This window comes from Nestor notabilis, unplaced genomic scaffold (genome assembly GCF_000696875.1).
Source record: "Nestor notabilis isolate BGI_N333 unplaced genomic scaffold, ASM69687v1 scaffold14793, whole genome shotgun sequence".
NCBI classification, from domain to species: domain Eukaryota; kingdom Metazoa; phylum Chordata; class Aves; order Psittaciformes; family Psittacidae; genus Nestor; species Nestor notabilis.
The window spans coordinates 13110-31069 of record NW_009921016.1 but is presented as its reverse complement, the minus strand read 5'-3'; the positions used below and the strand labels follow the sequence as shown (position 1 = coordinate 31069).

The following is a 17960-nucleotide window of genomic DNA, read 5'->3' as shown; positions in this document are numbered from 1 at the left end:
CAAATTACATGAGGAGGAAAAAACAGCACATTCTCTCACTAAGCTGCATGTGGAATATCAGAAAGTGTGGAAAGGTAAGCCACTTTGAGTGAAGAAAAATTGTAGCTGAGTGTCACATGATGCAATCACCAGCTTCACAAATAAAGATGGGGGGGAAAGAGGAAGTTACATGAAATATTAGCGAAGTATCAACTTCTTGTAAGTAAAAACCGGGGAGAAAAAAGAAAAGAGATTTCATAGCAGATATTCTATATTGATATAGTTGTTTAAGGCTTAAAATGTTAGTCTTCAGTAGTTCCTTAAATAATTTCACATATTTTAACTGTATTGCCTAAAATATACAGTAAGAATTCATGACATATTTTAGATGAGTAAATGAGAACTTATAGCACATCAAATGAGTCTGCTTTTGGGCTACAAATCTCCCTTAGGTTTAGATCTAACTGGAAGACTTACTGCCATTATCAAACTCAAGACTACCTGAATGACTCATAATCTATGAGAGCAGGTGTGAATTGTTGCCAAGAACCACCTCACCTGAGTGATGCTGAATTGCCTCCAGCATGCAGGTGCCTAGCTCCGGCCATGTTCCCTCTTCGCTGTTTCTGGCCTCTAAAAAAACGTTGGTGCAATCATTCTCTGGTTTATATTCTACACTTGAAAGCTTGTGAACAGTCAGCTGAGCAGCCAAGCAGCTGTTGAAATTTGGTGATGGCTTTTAGCTCTGTGAAACAGGCAGCGGGGCTCATTTGAAGAGCATTGTCAAGAAAAGCTTTATCATAGGAAGAGTTCTAGGCTATCTGGGGGCAGATTTATAGTGGAAAGAAGTTACACTTTGTCTTGTACCATAAGTTTAGAAGAGTTTCTGTTATCTAAAGAGAATATAGTTTGAACATTTCAGTGCTTATAAAGCTCGTTTTAGCAGCTGAATTTGAGATAGTCCACATTTTAGACAGTTCTATTACTTTCCTCGACTAGATCTCTGTAGTATGAATTACAGTTTATAACAATAACGGTGAATTACATAAAAATTCTCTGACAAATAAGAAGTTTATTGACAAATGCTGAATATGGGTTCATGCAACATCAGAAATTAAGTATTTTCTTCTTTAAACACACTTTTAAGTCACTGCTACACGAACACTGAGGCTTGAAACCCCCTACAGACTTTTCACAGTGTTGGTCCCACAAAAGGGGTCTTTTGCATTTATGTCTGACAAACAAGCAGAAAAAAATATAGACTGTCAGTGGAGTTCTGATTGACAGAAAAAACACTGTATGTACTCCACAGCATTAAATGGGCATGGCTGAATGCACATTTATGAGTGCAGCTGCCTTCAATGTATGTAACACTGTTTACATGGAGACTTTTGACTTTTTCCTTCCCTTTCCTGTCTTTCATACCTGCATATGTAAGGCTGCTATCTAACTTATGAAAGACATCTGTATAGTTTGATTTATACAGTCCTGATACAAAGATGTGTATATGTGTAATATAATGAAGTTATGTTTTGGGTGGGAATGGTATTAGAAACATTACTAAGAAAGATACTCTAAAGAAATATTATGGGTGAAATTGCCTGGTGCAATAAATGTAGTATTTAAACAAATACTTTAGAATCTTCCAAAAATGGTATGTTTTGCTATTATTCCTTTCACAAGCAGATACAAATTTGGCATACTGTAATATCATAACAGTGTTATGCTAATATTTACCTTTTACTTTGTCTCTTTTCTTGGCAAGGTAGCTGGTTACCAAAGATGGGGTTTTTTTCATATTAACCATTTAACTGCTGTCTTTGCCTTTTCACAACAGTCAGAGTTTTCTGTGGATATTCCTATGATCAACTTCATCATAATCTGAATTTTCCAGGGACTTACATATTTATTTCCCTGGCAGCTTTTGTTAAATCAAGAATTCCCTGGTCAGTCTTGATGGTCGGAGGAAGCAGTGACACTTTACACATGGTGCTTATATAGAAGCAAGCTGAAACAAACAGGAATGTATTAATAGAAAATTATTATCATATACATTGAGATTATATTTTTATTAATCTTAATAGTTAATAGGCTGGACAGAGCCTTGGGTGACATAGTTTAGTGTGTGGTGTCCCTACTCATGGCAGGGGGGTTGGAACTAGATGATCTTAAGGTCCTTTCCAACCCTAACTATTCTGTGATTTTATGACTCTATGATTCTATCATCAAACTGTTAAGCAATAATTAACAGCACTCAGACAGTCAGTGTAAGTAATTTTGATACTGAAAGCTGTCATGTTTTCTTAACAAATATTGTTGTGGTGTTAAATTTAAAATCCCAGGCCTGGGTGACAACGAGCATTTATCCTGTAGTTTTGATGTCCTGATTTTGTCCCACCCTGAGTCAACCATCGTTTGCTTTGATTTGCCTGCCACAAAGCATTTTCTAGTTTTCTATTTAAATTTTACTACTACTCTGAACAGCAACAGTAGGTCTTTTATCCTAATCAAGAGGAAACAAAAATCACATTTTTTCTGCTTGTTGGCCTCACAGCTAAGCTTCAGTGACTATAGGTGGGGCAAGATGTCATGACCCTAAAAATCGGCACAGTTTGAGCTCAAAATACCTGGTACAGTCAGTCAGAGCCTTCCATGCTCTTGGTGCCAAGTATGATCAAGATCTCATATGTGTAGCAGCAACACAGCAGCACTAGGAGAGAGCAAGAAGGGAAGACACCAGGCAAGCAGCAGCAGGAAGATGGGCTCAGGCACGGACAGGGCAGTCTGGGTGGGGTGACCCCCATCCAGCACTGACCAAAACCCAGAAATCACAGAGGTCGTTGGGCAGAGAATGACACGTACTTTTAACATTGGGCTATATACTTTGTTATGCCCGTTTTAAAGAACAACCTACACAACACTCAGTAGCAATGCAGCCTTCTTTTTTCAACATCTGTGCCATGTATCAGATTTTTCCAATTAAGTTTTCCTTTCTGTCTCAAGACTAACCTACAGAAATAAGAAGTAAACAGACCTGGACGATTTTATAGGCATGGACTCAGAGATGGCAGGTTCTAGTCTAGCAGTAATTTTGTACACCTGCAAGTAGGCCCCAAGTTTTATTTTACATTTGTGAACAGAGATAAGCACCTCAAATTTCACCCAGAGGTCCTTAGTCTTCACTCTGCTTGTCCACTAAATTTTCACAGCTGTGTTATAATATTAACAACTAAAGAGAAACATATTTTTAGTGAATTCTTTTATTCTCTGTCACTTAGCAGTTGCTGAATCAATTCATTTTGTACCATCTTTAACATGATAGAAGAGAAATTTCAGAAATATGGTTATTTTAATAGTGGCATAAAGCACATATTTTAAAAGACAACATTTACCTTTATACAATAGTGTGTATGGTGGCATATTTTCTCTACACACTCAAAAAATATTGATTTTTTCAGGAACAGTTGGATAATCAGTCTAATTTCTACAGATTTCATCAACAGTCTTATTCAGTAACCAAAAACCTAGAGACACAGAGGACTGCTCATTCCTGAAGTACTCTTTGGACATAGTTTTGAGGCGTATATACCACAGGTGAAATCAGGAAGTGAGAGCTTGAAAGAGAAGAAAAGTGTCATGCCAAACAGACAACAAAATTAGTAGTAAAAGTAAAGTAGACATAGTGGAAATTTTGTGCTGTCTTTGGAGAAAGTATCCTCTCATGGCACTCATGTAATGTAGACTTTATAAGGATTTCAAACATTTAATTATATATTCAGCTGTAACAGTACCTTTGCCAATTATTTATTCCAATACACAAGGGCCTAGATTTGAATTTCTGGGGTTATTATACCACAGACGTTTACAGATCAGAAAAGTTCATTATGGGAAACAAAAATGCCCACCTTGCTTTGTTTAGGTCTGTTGTAAGTGCACCAGCAATGTTGCAATCAAGAGCTGATGGTATTTGTTCCAGCCATGCAAAGTAAATTCAGTATACAGTGTGCTTTAAGCCAACATAAGAGTTTGATCTTTGAATAAGGACACAGTTCCTTATGTATGTTAAATGAACTGTGGGTATCAATTTCACTGCTGCTGGGTAAACATTTGTATAGGCTGTGGTTGCATTATTTGTTCTTTTGCGCTTCTTAATTGCTAGCTATACGTTTGGTACTCTATAAAGCTTGGAAAAGAAAGATATTAATAAAAACACAAGATTTTACAGCAAGATTAAGGAAAAAACAATTTTATCTTATTTTCTTGCTTTTAATGTTAGTCTTTTTCCAGTCCCTGTCAAGTAAAAGGATAAAAGAGTTAAATAAGCAATACACAATGGCCTCCTTTTTCTGGTATATGGATGTTCTGCATAAAGGCAACAGATTAGTAAAACAGGTTTGATGATATCTGGGAGGATGAAAAATCAAGAGTGGTACTGTCTGTTGAGGGAAATAAATGTAGAGACATAACAGAGACCCTCAGAGTTGGAATAAGTATGAAAAACTATTAAAATTGACAGAAGTAATATTAATTTGCTGTAATAACCCTTGCAGTTCAAACAGTAACAGGCAGACACTGGAAGTAATAATCAGAATAACAAGAGTATGTTTACATTTATGCCTAAAGGCTGAATAGGAGGCTGAAAAGTGCCAGCAATGTCAGGGTTACAAAAGATTTGATAGCTCTGACCATTAAATTGTAGGTAATCAGGCTATTGATAGAAATTATTGAATAAATAATGAATAACATCAAATGGTTAGGAACTTCTTAAACAGCAGATATTCATACTGATTGTAGCAGTGACAGTGATGGGATATTTTCAGTCTTTAATTTCAGAAAAATGTGTTATTGGTTATTTTTTTGTTGGGATTTTCTTTTTTGTCAGGGGAGAGTAAAAAGAAATCAAAGCAAAGCCTAATAAAACATTGTTCTCCAATGTATTACATGTACTTTATGTAGTAAACCCAAGAATTTGGTTTACTTCTATTGAGCATGTAACAGAAATGCTCTCCATCATTACCAACCTTATGAGCATTGGAAACCCATGTAGTTTTACATAGATCATTTAGGGCTGTACCTCCCTTGTACATCACAGACTTCAGTTTGAGAGAGGAAGGCCACCATTGTAGCAGTATCTTTTTATGATATAAAACAAAGTGGAAATATCATGTAAAGAGATAAAGTTTGCCTTTCCAAAAGAAACTAATTTTAAAAAGCTGTTTCTGGGTAAGCGCATATATGACTTCTCATCTCTTCAGAATAACATAAAAACAGTTATTCCATTTTTAATTCAGGTAACTATCAATCAGGCAGCTCTCAGCTATGATATATAGATTTATTCATTAAAACAGGTAACAGACAACAGCTATGTATATTTTACTATTATTGTTGCACTATTTCTTCCTCTGCAGATATTTATAAACAATGAGTGGCATGATTCGGTCAGTGGCAAAAAATTTGAAGTCTTTAATCCTGCAAATGAAGAGAAAATCTGTGAGGTTGAAGAAGGTGACAAGGTAAAGTTATCTTTCTTCCTCTTAACCATAGCTTTAAATTCAATTTTCCATCTTAAAAGCTGGAAGGCAAGAGACCACCTGTGTTAATGTAAAACACTGCCTCATAGATGTACCTACTTCATCCCATATGCCTTATTCTGCAGACATAATTCTTAGCTTTTTTACTAAGCCTTAGTATTGTTTGTACACTGAACAGACACTGAACAGACACCGAAAAACTGCTTTACTCTTAGGATTTTATTCATAAGAGGAAAGTTCTGAAAAAACATTTTTGCTAATATTTTTTCTTAATAATATTTATTCCTTTTTATATTTGATTAGTGACATCTAATAATTTAATTGGACTTTTTTGTTATTTTTTTGTGGCTTTTCCTTACACAGTGATGTAATCTGTTCATTACACATTTAAACAAGGTTTTTCATTATAGATGAAAACATAAAGTGGACAAATACTTATATATTCCCACACAGACTCTATAAAGATGATCTTCTCAGTATTGCCCCTTCAAATATTTGGCTCTGTGAAAAATATATTGAACATAGTTCTAAAAATACCTGAAGATGAAAGTAACCTATCACATAGAGAGTAATTCCACCAAAAACGGTTTCCTTGCCGCATGTCGAATTGATGAATTTAAGCAGAGGACTAAAAAAAATTGTTGAATCTTATCCCACTAGAAATGTACAGGTTTTTGATGCAAAATGATATTTCTTCTACCTCTTCTCTGTTCAGTGTTCAAAACCAAATTACATTGCAAATCAAGTTGGCCTGATATTTGATCATCCTCAAATTAAATTACTCATGATCTGCAACTGTTCACTTACCATTCAGAATTTTTGTAGGTCTCATTCCTTACAAACAATCTAACAACTCATTAAATAAAGAGATAATACTGTTCGACACATAGGTTTGCTTTCTCTCCAATAATTTTGCAAACTAATGTGTAATGACAACTGCTATTAACTAAATTGCCAAGTGAAATGTATAAATCTAGTAAATTACACAGGCATTTGTGTAATTTACTGAACCTAATATTCTAGAGGCTAGTCTTTAGATAATGAGCCAAGAGATTTTAGGAATTTAATTTGTGTGTACAATTGGGTTGCCAAACGGCTGTACGCTGCCTTGCAGTAGTATTTAAAAAAAACAAGTGAAGATTACAAAGCACAGACACATATGTGGGCGGGAACTGTTTTCCTTTTGGTTTGATGGCTCTTTCAAGCTACATTTGCTAATCCTAAAGGCCCCTAGTAATAATAAAGCATCTCAACAAACGGTCAGGGGGATGTAAAGTAAATATACTTCTGTAAAAAGTCTATATTAGCTCTGAAAGGAGTTAAAAAGTTTTAAAATCATGGTATAGATATACCCAAGTTAAATTTCATACATTGAAGAAGTTTTTTTCCTTAATTTTCATTCAGAGCTCTATATTAATTTTATATGATTTTTATTGGTTTTAATAATTTCTGTTCTTGTGGTACAAAGAACACATGGCACTGTATTTAGTTTTAATTTACATCCTTCTCAGGTTTCCCTTTTTCTTTTCCAGTAAAGGCCAAGTCATATCCCCCAAAGACATATTGCAAATCTGTAGAATATTTATGATAAAAAGAGATGAGAAAATAGTAAAATGAAATAAGTATTAATTGAATGCACTTTTCTGGGTCATAGCTAGGTGTGAGGTATTTCATAACATTGTGGCAGATTCTGAAGAAAAGTGATTCTTTCTAATCTAGTAGATTGCAGCAACCTGATGTATGTGACTGGTCAGTTTTACCCAATAGTAATGACCATGCTGTTTGTGGAGAACTTTCCTATCTTTTCCCAGATTTCTGGAAAGAATTCTGGAAATTTCTGTGAATCTCCTGCCTAGCAGGTCTGTGCTGGACTTTCTAAGCCACTTACCTCACACCCAGCTTTTAAGAATTAGTTGTTGGCTACCAACATCAGTTAAAGATTCAAGGTCTGGTTCACAGTCAGCACAACTGACTTTGATGCTAACTTTGTCAACTTTGCTGACATCCAACTTTGATAGTGATTTCCCTGGAGGACACTGTAGTAACCAGCAGTAGAAAATAAATTTGAAAGAAATCCTTCACACAATGCATGCAAATTGCTCACAGAAATGTGCCATGTATAGTTTTCTCCTTTTTTTTCTTTCTGATTTGTTTTTAATTTCTAACAAAACCAAAACAAACAAAAACAAATGAATAAACCTCCATTTTATGTCTTTTTTTTTTTTCCCCTGGAAAAAAATTACAAAAATTGTGAAACGTAGAATTATTCCAAGCAACAAAAGCCTTTTCTCACAAGATGTTTAACTGGGGTTTTTATTTCCTGGAACACACTTGCACAGAAAAGAGTTTTACATAATTGATTGTAGATTTTCCTGCTATAGCAAAATCCAAATGGCAAATCATAAATTATGCTATAAAAAACATTAAGGGACTGGCACATTAGCTTGCATATTGCAAAGACCATGCTTAGACTTTGAAATATATAGTCTTAACTTTTTAACCTTGTCAATTGATCAGTTGCTTAAATTATTTTAAGTACAAATGTTCCTTAAAACTTGCTAAACCAAATGCACTGATTTGTCTTCCTCAATCATAAATTGGTGTTTGGTTTATGAATCATTCTAAAGAACAGATTTTTCTAACTTGGTCTTCATCACAACACTGCTTTTAGATAATGTTGAGTACTTAAATATTTAACTTACAGACTTGGGCATCTCTTTGTACATAAAAGACATTGAATTTCGTCAGCAGTGTAATTGGTGGTTTCAGACATTAGCAGACCCTAGCAGGTAGAGAATATGAAAATCTAAATTTGAAAAGCAGAGATCCTTAATGTGATTTTATTTTAGAAGCTTTGATAACCCATCTGTTTCTCACACAGCTTCACATTGCTGAAATGATAGCAGACGTGTTTGAAAGAAAATAACCCATATATTTAATATTATTGTACTAATTCTGATTAGATTGTGTTGACATCTCTCATTTATCTTGCAAAACACTTTGCACATTTAACAACCAATAAGAGTGATTACAAAATCAATTATTGATTATAAAAGTTTCCCTGTTTTCCCAACAGGCAGACGTAGACAAGGCTGTTAAAGCAGCTAGAAAAGCTTTTGAGCTTGGGTCACGCTGGCGTACAATGGATGCTTCAGAGCGAGGAAGGCTCTTGAATAAACTAGCTGACTTAGTTGAAAGAGATCGGCTGATTTTAGCTGTGAGTATGATACATGAACAAAAAGACTGGAAGAAAAGCCTATGTCTGATTCTTAAAGAAAGATATAAGCAAGCACAACTGCTAAACCCTTGGAGTCAGGCTGTCTCAATACTTGGTTTTTATCTGTATTGTAAATGGACCTCATTAAATTGGCTTACACTCTGGTCTATTAACACTATTCTAGTAGGAAAAACATGGGTGGTAAGGAATGATGTCCTGTCTTTACCAATTACTGTGCATTTACCATTTTACCATTCTTAACAGCAGACACATGGGTAGTAACACCACCACCTACTAATGGTGCACTATGGCAAGAAAGAATGTTTAAAACAGAAATCACACCAATTTGATAGTGTAGAATTCCCCCACACCCTTGTTTGAAACCCCTCATGTGATGATCTCTTTGGTATTTCACGCACTCTCTGAACATGAACCCTGGGTTTCTGCCAACAGTGTCAAAACTTTAAGAGCAGGAGTACCCCACATTCAGGATCATCACACAGACTGATCTAGTCACAGTTTGAAGTATTTAGCCATTAACTACAAATCATACCATTGATAAGCTCAAAAGTTGAAACCTTCAAAATATGTAAAATCTGCAAAGAATCTATTGCCCATACTATTGTCTTTATGTCTGTAGTGTAGAAAGATACTTGCATGTGTCCCAAACAGGTTTTTAAAAGAAAAATGAAAATTCAAAGAAATTAAGGTTATGTCCTTCAACTCCAAAGTCTTCAACTTGCCAATTCACACTTTTCTTCAATAAAGTTATTACTTTAAATGAACCTTGTGGGCTTGATAGGGACTGCTAATCACCTACTTTCTCAGGAGAAAACCTGGATGGCTAGAACATACATTTCTAACAATGTTAGATATATTGGAGTTGAAAGAGAAAAACTTTTGAGAAAGTTACATTTTTAATAGGAAGAGTATGCCCCCTTGTCAGTTAAATACTGAATAAACTGCCATTTGCGTCTTTATTGCACAGCCTAAGGCATTACTCATGCAAAAGGATGGAAAAATAATTTTTTTTTCCACAGGGAAACTGAAACATTAAGTTATTTTTTCATTCCCATTGCCATTTTCATAGTATGAAATTATTGATATTCTCCTGGGCCCCTCCCAATTTTCTATTTTAGTGATTTTGGTTTATTTCTTACACCTTCCTCATATTGACTACTTTCCCCTTTTAAATAAGGTGTGTTTGAATGAAATGTTTTTCAGACTTCATCGAAATGAACAGAGATTTTCTTCACTCACAACTTCTCCTAAATATAGAACTAGTACTATAGAATAGCAAATAACTTTGCAAAGAATAGAGGTCAGAACAGAACCCTAAAGCTCATTGCAAAGACATTTTCCTGTGTTTGTACATCTGGCCAGGATCAAAATTATTCAATTTCTGTGTTTCATATAGTAAGATATCTATAAAATGTCTCTCCTGAAGCTCCAGAGGCTCTGCCTTATAGTCAGGCTACTGGAAGAAAAAGTCAAAGCATTTAAAAAGCCTCCAAGGTATTTGTTTCCTAGTTTTCAGTCCGTTGTGATGTTCAAAGCTGTAGTGTTCATAAGATTGAGACAAGGGAAGAATTTTCTCCCATGTCCAAACAGAACAAAGCAGGGCCAGATATATTCCCTGGAATGTCAAGAGTACATCTCATTTAACCAGTTCCTTGTTGCTAAAAAACATCAAGCATTGCTGCTTCTCTTTATGTTCTGTTCTATTCCCAAGTAGGGTGTCTGCATTGTATCCAGTTAGCTAAAACTGCAGACTTCACAGAGGAGTTTGCTGGTGAAACACTGTAATTGCAGGATCAGCCTGTAGACTCAGCCTTAAAATGTTAAAAAATCCTTGGACATAAAAAATAACAAATTTAGAAAAGAAATAATATTCTAATATCTGACTAGATCTTGAAACTATAGTTTGGGGTTTTCCTACTAAGTAGGAACAATCATACAGCTTTGTTAACAAAGCTGAAGGTCCCCAGTGTCTGTGTGCTGGAAAACTTGAGAAAAAAATTCCAGCAGTGTTAATAAGATGTTAACATTCTTTAACTTTCTATTTAACTAGATGTCCCCAGAATTAGGGGTATTGAAATGACGTTAATCCAAAACACACTCCCTAGATTTGGCTGGAAATCAACCCTATTTAGTGCTGGTGTCTCTGTGGGTGGAACAGAATTGATCAGCTGAAAAGTTATAGATGTTGAACGAATATTGGTTAATTATTACTCTAAAGGCTTATAACTCCCTGGCAAGGTGATCCACAGTATGGAGAGTCAGGCCTGGATTCAAATAATACCAGTTAGTTCACTCAGTCAGCCAATAGTCAATAAAAGAGAGTCTCTTCTCTACAAGTATTGATTTTTTCATAATCAATTTTTCTCAGTTAAGAGGTCTTGATATCTCAGAACTTGTGCATACCAAATGCTCAAGGTATATTCAGGTTATTTTATTCCATGCTTTGAGTCTTCTTGTTCATAAAAGTTGCTAATCATGCACCTATTAAGCACCTAGAAAGATGTTCCTTAATAATCATGCAGCACAGGATCCTAAGTTAATATGACAGTTATTTTCAGGAAACTAGTGCCTACCTTAGATGTCAGTGTGAATAGGCTGAGGGAGGCCACTCATTTTATTTGCATCAGTTATTTGTAAAGACTCCTGGCTGACCTTTTCATCTACACTTGTAGAATGCTTAGTATAAACTCTAACAGAATAACTGATTCAGGTGTGAGAAATGTTACTGGTTTTTTCGGAACATCTCATAATTACAACTGTGAATGAAACATCATGAAAATTTCTCATTTGTAAATTTCTACCATGGTTCTTTCAAATGCTACGTATCCTTCAGATGGGTAATTAATCTGAATTTTTGTACTAATGCTGAAACCCTCTGAACTCAACAACTGAAAACTAAATAACAAAGTACAAGCATGAGAGCCATTATCAACATTTGATACTAATTTTGTAATTGCTGTTGCCTGCAGACAATGGAAGCCATCAATGGTGGGAAACTCTTTTCTAGTGCTTATCAAATGGATTTAGGTGCTTCTGTCAAAACATTACGCTACTGTGCAGGCTGGGCTGATAAAATCCATGGGCGTACTGTACCAATGGGTGAGTAGTTTTGAGATAACAAAAGTACAGAACTGAAACCTGATGTGATCTGTGAAAAACTGCCTTTTTCTAAAGTTGTGCAACACAAAAAATATATCAAATGGAAAATATTTTCCATCTTAATAGAGGTTATTTAAGATTTAGCATATGGCTCATTTTAAACATTTAGTGCAGTTAATCACATTTATTTCTTATTTACACCAGTAATAAGTACTGGTTATTCATCAAAAGATTTTTTCCTGTACATATATCTAAGAAGTCTGGTAGATTATGTGTGTAGTTTATGCAGTGGTACAGCAATTAAAACCAGGTATTTGCTTAATAAAACTAAGATTAGAACAAACCAATATATGTTTCAACTACTAGATAACGTATTAGGAAGAATACTAAGAGGCAGAAATGAGAAAACATTCCTTTATTTAGCTGAAATTTCGTTCCATTCCCTCTCCTATTAAGTAGCTCTATGAAAACATTGTCTCTAGCAACCTTCTCTTCTTCTTAATGGCTTTAAACTTAAACAGGGGAACTTCAGGTTAGATCTAAGGAAGAAGTTCTTTACAGTGAGGGTGGTGAGGCACTGGAATAGGTTGCCCAAGGAAGTTGTGAATGCTCCAACCCTGGAGGTGTTCAAGGCCAGGCTGGACAGAGCCTTGGGCGACATAGTTTAGTGTGTGGTGTCCCTGCCCATGGCAGGGGGGTTGGAACTAGATGATCTTAAGGTCCTTTCCAACCCTAACTATTATATGATTCTCTCAGAAGGATGAAAAGAAGAATGGTAATAAAGAAGGAATTAAGGAAAACCAGAGTGATAAATACTTCCACTTTTTTGCATCACATAGATCTCTATACTAGACTTAATGAAACACACATTTGAATCAAAGAGAATTTCATACTTAATGGATTTGATTTAAGCTAAGAGCTAATATTAAAAAATGTCTGATAGGTACCCAGGATTGCAAGTAGCTTTTAAAAGAGCACTTCTCCCAAAAAAAAAGTGATAAAAAGAAATGAGGAATGCTCATTGATGTGTTGTAATACCATATTGAGAAGCACAGTTATCACTGCAAAAAGTCAGTCAGACTGGCAGAATCAAACCTTGGAGCTAGGAAGAAAACAGATATTGTATCCAGATGTACTTTATGGTTGGGGTTATTTTGCATAGTTAAGATTTTGAATATACCATTTATAAGTAAAATTGTTTCCAGCTAAGTTTGACATCCAACTTTATCTTCTTTCTGATTTAACTGTTCCTCACAAATAGTTTGTCTGAATGTCTAATTTATTTCTTCTTCCCCCTAGATGGAGATTTTTTTACATTTACAAGACATGAGCCTATTGGAGTGTGCGGCCAAATTATTCCTGTAAGTTGGAGCTATTTATGTAAAACACAAGTGTTCCTGTTACAAATGGAAGTGCTTTTGGAATTTTGTCTATGTAAGTGCATTTGTGAAACATTGTCGATCAAAAATTTTCAGGTCCTGAAAGATAGAGACTATCCTGAGTATTCACCAAATCCTGCAACATAGAGATTTTAATGGACTAGTCTGATCCACCTTGTGTCTCTGCTCCCTACATATGGAGAGAAAATCAGTCTCCAATTATCGACTGATGGATTAGTTTGAAAGACAGAATTGTGTTTTGTTGGAAAGGAAAGAATTAGAAATAAACAAGTGGGAGAGGGTAGTAGTTACAGCCTATGAGCAAATAAGCTCTTTAGGACCTGTAATATCTGCTCTGCTCTGAACAGCATTCAGACAGCTGCATCTTTATTTATGAGTAAGACTCATTCACCGTATTGGTGGTACAAGTAACAACACACAGAATGTGTCCAACAAGCACAGTGACACTGGACTGTATGTTCCCAAGCTCCTGCTCAGAGTGTCTGAATTCCTAGTTTTGAAGACACTTCTTTTAAGTGAAGATTCAGAATTCCTGCCTGAGTCTGAACATCCAAAACACCGAGGAATTCAACTTTTAAATTTAAATTTATTTGTGAGGTCTACACGGCTTCAGTGGATTTCTGTGAAAATGGTTATATGCACCAGGCACACCTAATCCACACACCTCTTTGTAGGTGTGAGCAACCTGACCTGACCTGCTCAACAGCTTGCTAGTTTCTGAAATAGTCATCTTGTCTATCATGTTCGCTCCGACATGTGGGTCCCACATGTGTTCCTGATGTCTTTCAGTTGAGCTGGCAGATTCAATATCCCTTTAGACTACCACATTGATTTAGAGACCGTCACTGGAATATGTATGGATCCAGTGTCTTAGAGAGCTTGTGATTCTGCTGGTTTAAATTCTCTTGTAGGTCAGGCACAGGATATTTTAAATAAAGCACTCAAAGTCAAGATATGCTAAAGAACTTTAAACGCTAGATGTGACCACTTCTAAATAAAATTGCATCCAAGAACTATAAGCAGTTAGTACAAATACTGGCTTCACTTAAAAGATGTTTAAGGACTTCCAAGTATATCTTTAATTTTTCTGCATTGAATTGTCAACTGGATGTTTTGACATAACCCAAAAACTTTGAGGAATATGTGAATGCTGCAAAACACTTCTGCTAACTCATCATTTCCATTGTCCTCTCACACATGCAGTTCCACTCTAATGATGATGATCCAGAAAACCCTGTAATGTCTTATTTTGTGTTATTTGTGCTCCTATTATTTTTGAGGGTGGGGTGAGACTGAAATGAGATAAGTAGAGAGATAAAGAACAGTTCCGTGTATACTCTTCCAAGCCTTTCTGATATAATAGTCAACTGTTAACTCCCTTTTCCCCCACTTTCATAAAGGTAAGTCTACTTTGTCTTTTGTACTGGGGCTCATGGGCTGAGTGCTTCCAACACTATCAAAAATATTCGCAAAAAAAAGACAACCACTGAGCCACATTGTCCCTCATACTGCTGAATATGCAGCCCAGAGTCAGCTGCTATGCATTATGGCTGGACTGACCACGACAGAGAACTGCCAGTGAAACCTCCAGGAAAGAGGGCAGGGGCAGTGTTATTACCTTGTCTCCTTTAGAAAACTGGATTGATGACTGATGTGATCATTTAAGATAGAAAAACTCCCACTTACACCTCTAATCCAGCACCTTTCTGTAAAGCTTTGTTAGAGAACACTTATTGTCTCTTGAGGTTTTAACTAAAACCTTGGATCCCCTGGACTAACATACACCAAAATCACTGGTCTTTGTGTAACATGGCTTGCCAGTTGCTTTTTCAAAAAATCTTCTTTCTGAAAAGAGTTCAACAAAGTGTTCAACGAGCCGGTTGACAATTTGCATTATTATCATAGAAAAAGCAAAGGCATTTTGGTGATGTATTAGAAATAGGATATACCTTCTCATCTGTCTTTCAGTGGAACTTCCCATTGATTATGTTCATCTGGAAGATCGCCTCTGCCCTTTGTTGTGGAAACACAGTGGTTGTCAAACCAGCAGAACAGACTCCACTGACTGCCCTTTACATGGGATCCTTAATTAAAGAGGTAAGTCTTCAACAACAGATTTTTTTGCCCTTCTCAGAAATGTAAGAGTATACTGCAGCTGAAATACCACAGAGGTAATATAAGCCAGGCTGTCCTTTGCAAGCACTTCTTGCATGTCTAGCCTTGTACTATGGAACTTGCCCTACTGTAAACCAGTGAAACCAACCCAGGGTAAAAGCACGCATATCTTTCAGCTTAGTTCACACGCACAAAACCCACCGCAATCGCAGTTTAGTAAACTCCATTCCTTAGCAAATATATTTGTATTACAAAGGTATGGTACCTTTCAAAGTCAAAAGCAAACAAGGAGTCAAGAGCAGAGTACTTAGAGGTGGGTGACAATGACTTTATTAACATAGTTATCACAGAAAAAGACCTGTTTATACAGCTTTTTTTTCATTTTTCTTTTTTTTTTTTTCACTGAACAAACTTTTCATCCACCTGGGTTTATTATTAACAGGGAGCTGTAAAATTGAACTAGAGACTGCTGCCAAACTTGTGAACTCTCTTCACACAGAAACTGGGCAAATACACTTTATGCTCTTGAACACGAACACTGACTATTGTGCCCAGCCCAGCAAACATTAAAGAAGAGTTAAATAGTTTAGCTATCTTGCTTCCCAATAAAATCAACAAAGGTAATCTAACATGTATAAAGAGTTGGCACAGATGTCAATAATCACCAGTGCAGTAACCTTGAAGAGCGTTAATGGAAATGACTTGGCATATTTTGTTATTCTGCTTCAAAACAATGATTCAGCAAAGCATAGTGACCAGTTATGTGTTAGTATTTTACAGAAGCGAAATGACTGTTAGGAAGGAGCCAAGTCCTACTTGTTATTGCATCACATAGTAAATGCTATTAGATAATACTGGGAAAGAGGAATTGCTTTAAAAGAAATATTAGAGACACCTTCTCTATTCATTTTTAACAATATATATAAGAAAGTTTATTTGTCTGAAAAAGCAACTTTGCAGGGAAAGTAACTCAGTTTTGCTCCAAGTCTCGCTAAATATCTATTTTGATATTCTGATTTCCTGAAAAGAGAGCTCATAAGTGGGAATGTGATCATCCTGTATGCACACTTAAAGAGTTACAGAGTGGTAGTGACTGGTATTACACAAAATCATTTTTAATAAAAGACAAAATGATTCTTAATATACCCATCCATCCAGTGTTCAATTGGATGAGAAGCTTAAGTATATAATTTGTCTTTGGTGTATTACCTGGTAAATATTGGGAGCTTTAAAAAAAAAAAAAAAAAAAACATATTTATCTTACCAAGTCCTTCAGGATTTATTCACCCAAACCTAGTTGCATTTTAATTTACACCCAGATAACCCAAATCAAGTTAGAGCCCAAACCCCCAATAGTGATCAAATCCTCAGTGATCACTTCAGTAGCTGCTTCAGATTTATGAAACTATCTATTAATCTATTTAACTTTCTACTTCTCAAGTGTTCACGTTAAAAAAAAATAAAAAAAAAGTGACTTTTAGTAATCCTCACTATCCTTCTGAATACTTGCCACAAAGCTCCTTTGCTAATATGTATAAAGCAGTTTCAAATATAGACATGGAAATTAAATGCCCGAAGTGAGACAGTGTGAATTAGTCCCATAAGAAATACTCTTCTCATTTTTGTCTACAAATTCTGAAACAAAATGCTAAGCAAATGAAAGGACCCTCATTGTCTCACCAGCTTTGGGGAAAGTATTAATATGGAATATTAAATGAGAAGGAAAAAAACATTGACAGAATCTATCTGAGTATGAACCTGTAAGGAACAGAAATTGCTCAAACAAAATTGTCTGGCATCCATAACGCAGTACATGAGATTTAGGAGCTCTAATTCCCTGGCTGAAATTCACCATTTTCTAAATGAAAATGGAACCTCTGCATGTAATTCCAGGGTCCTGATTAATGTTTAAAAGAGACTCGTTTAAGTGATAATACAGGAAATGCATCTTTTTGGCCTTCTAATTCTACGCTTGCTCTGCAAGTGCCATTGAGATCCACAGCTGCCTCATAAGCCAAGAGGAAATCCTGTCCCAGTTCACACACTCGGGAGTTTGCCTGACAAGCTGTTGAAAGAAAGTAACTTATTTTGCCTATGAATGGAACATAACAAATACAGAACTGGTGGGAAAAAATAGGTTTAATTTGGCCCAAGGGAAAAGCCTTTTTAAACAAAAAATTTGCAAGATACTGGAACTGTGCACATCTCAGCCAGCTTTTTCATGGTTGGTAGCCGATTTGCCTCTTTTGTGCTGTAAGTGCTCATGTGGCCCACTCTCTACTTTCAAACCATGTTCAGAGGGAGAAGTAAAGGTATTGAGTCTGAAATACTATTTCCGTCATACTTCTTAATAGAATTTCAGTGTAAGTCAGCAGATCATTAACTTACATCTAGAATGAGTGATAATGAACAGAAGTCAGCAATCACACAGGGTGATTCAAATAGCTTTAATGAAACAGACATGAAATGAAACAATCTTTTTCTTTACTTAAACATTTGACTGGAAAAGCAAAGAAAAAATAAATATATTTCTTGGCAATGGCACTAAAAAGAACTAAAATAAAATGTTCTGTTTTTTAAAAGAGATCCAGTTCAACA

General features: G+C 35.6%; 1 protein-coding gene across 3 annotated transcripts in view; it reads left to right on the top strand.

Annotated features, from left to right (window-relative positions):
• ALDH1A1 (aldehyde dehydrogenase 1 family, member A1) overlaps nucleotides 1–17960 on the top strand; it is a 50296-nt gene that overhangs the window by 19912 nt on the left and 12424 nt on the right. For all 3 annotated transcript variants that reach the window (XM_010010958.1, XM_010010959.1, XM_010010957.1), the window contains 5 exons: nucleotides 5388–5492; nucleotides 8587–8727; nucleotides 11718–11847; nucleotides 13147–13208; nucleotides 15216–15344. In XM_010010958.1, coding sequence (XP_010009260.1) covers nucleotides 5388–5492; nucleotides 8587–8727; nucleotides 11718–11847; nucleotides 13147–13208; nucleotides 15216–15344 — 567 coding nt within the window. The remainder of the gene's footprint in view (nucleotides 1–5387; nucleotides 5493–8586; nucleotides 8728–11717; nucleotides 11848–13146; nucleotides 13209–15215; nucleotides 15345–17960) is intronic.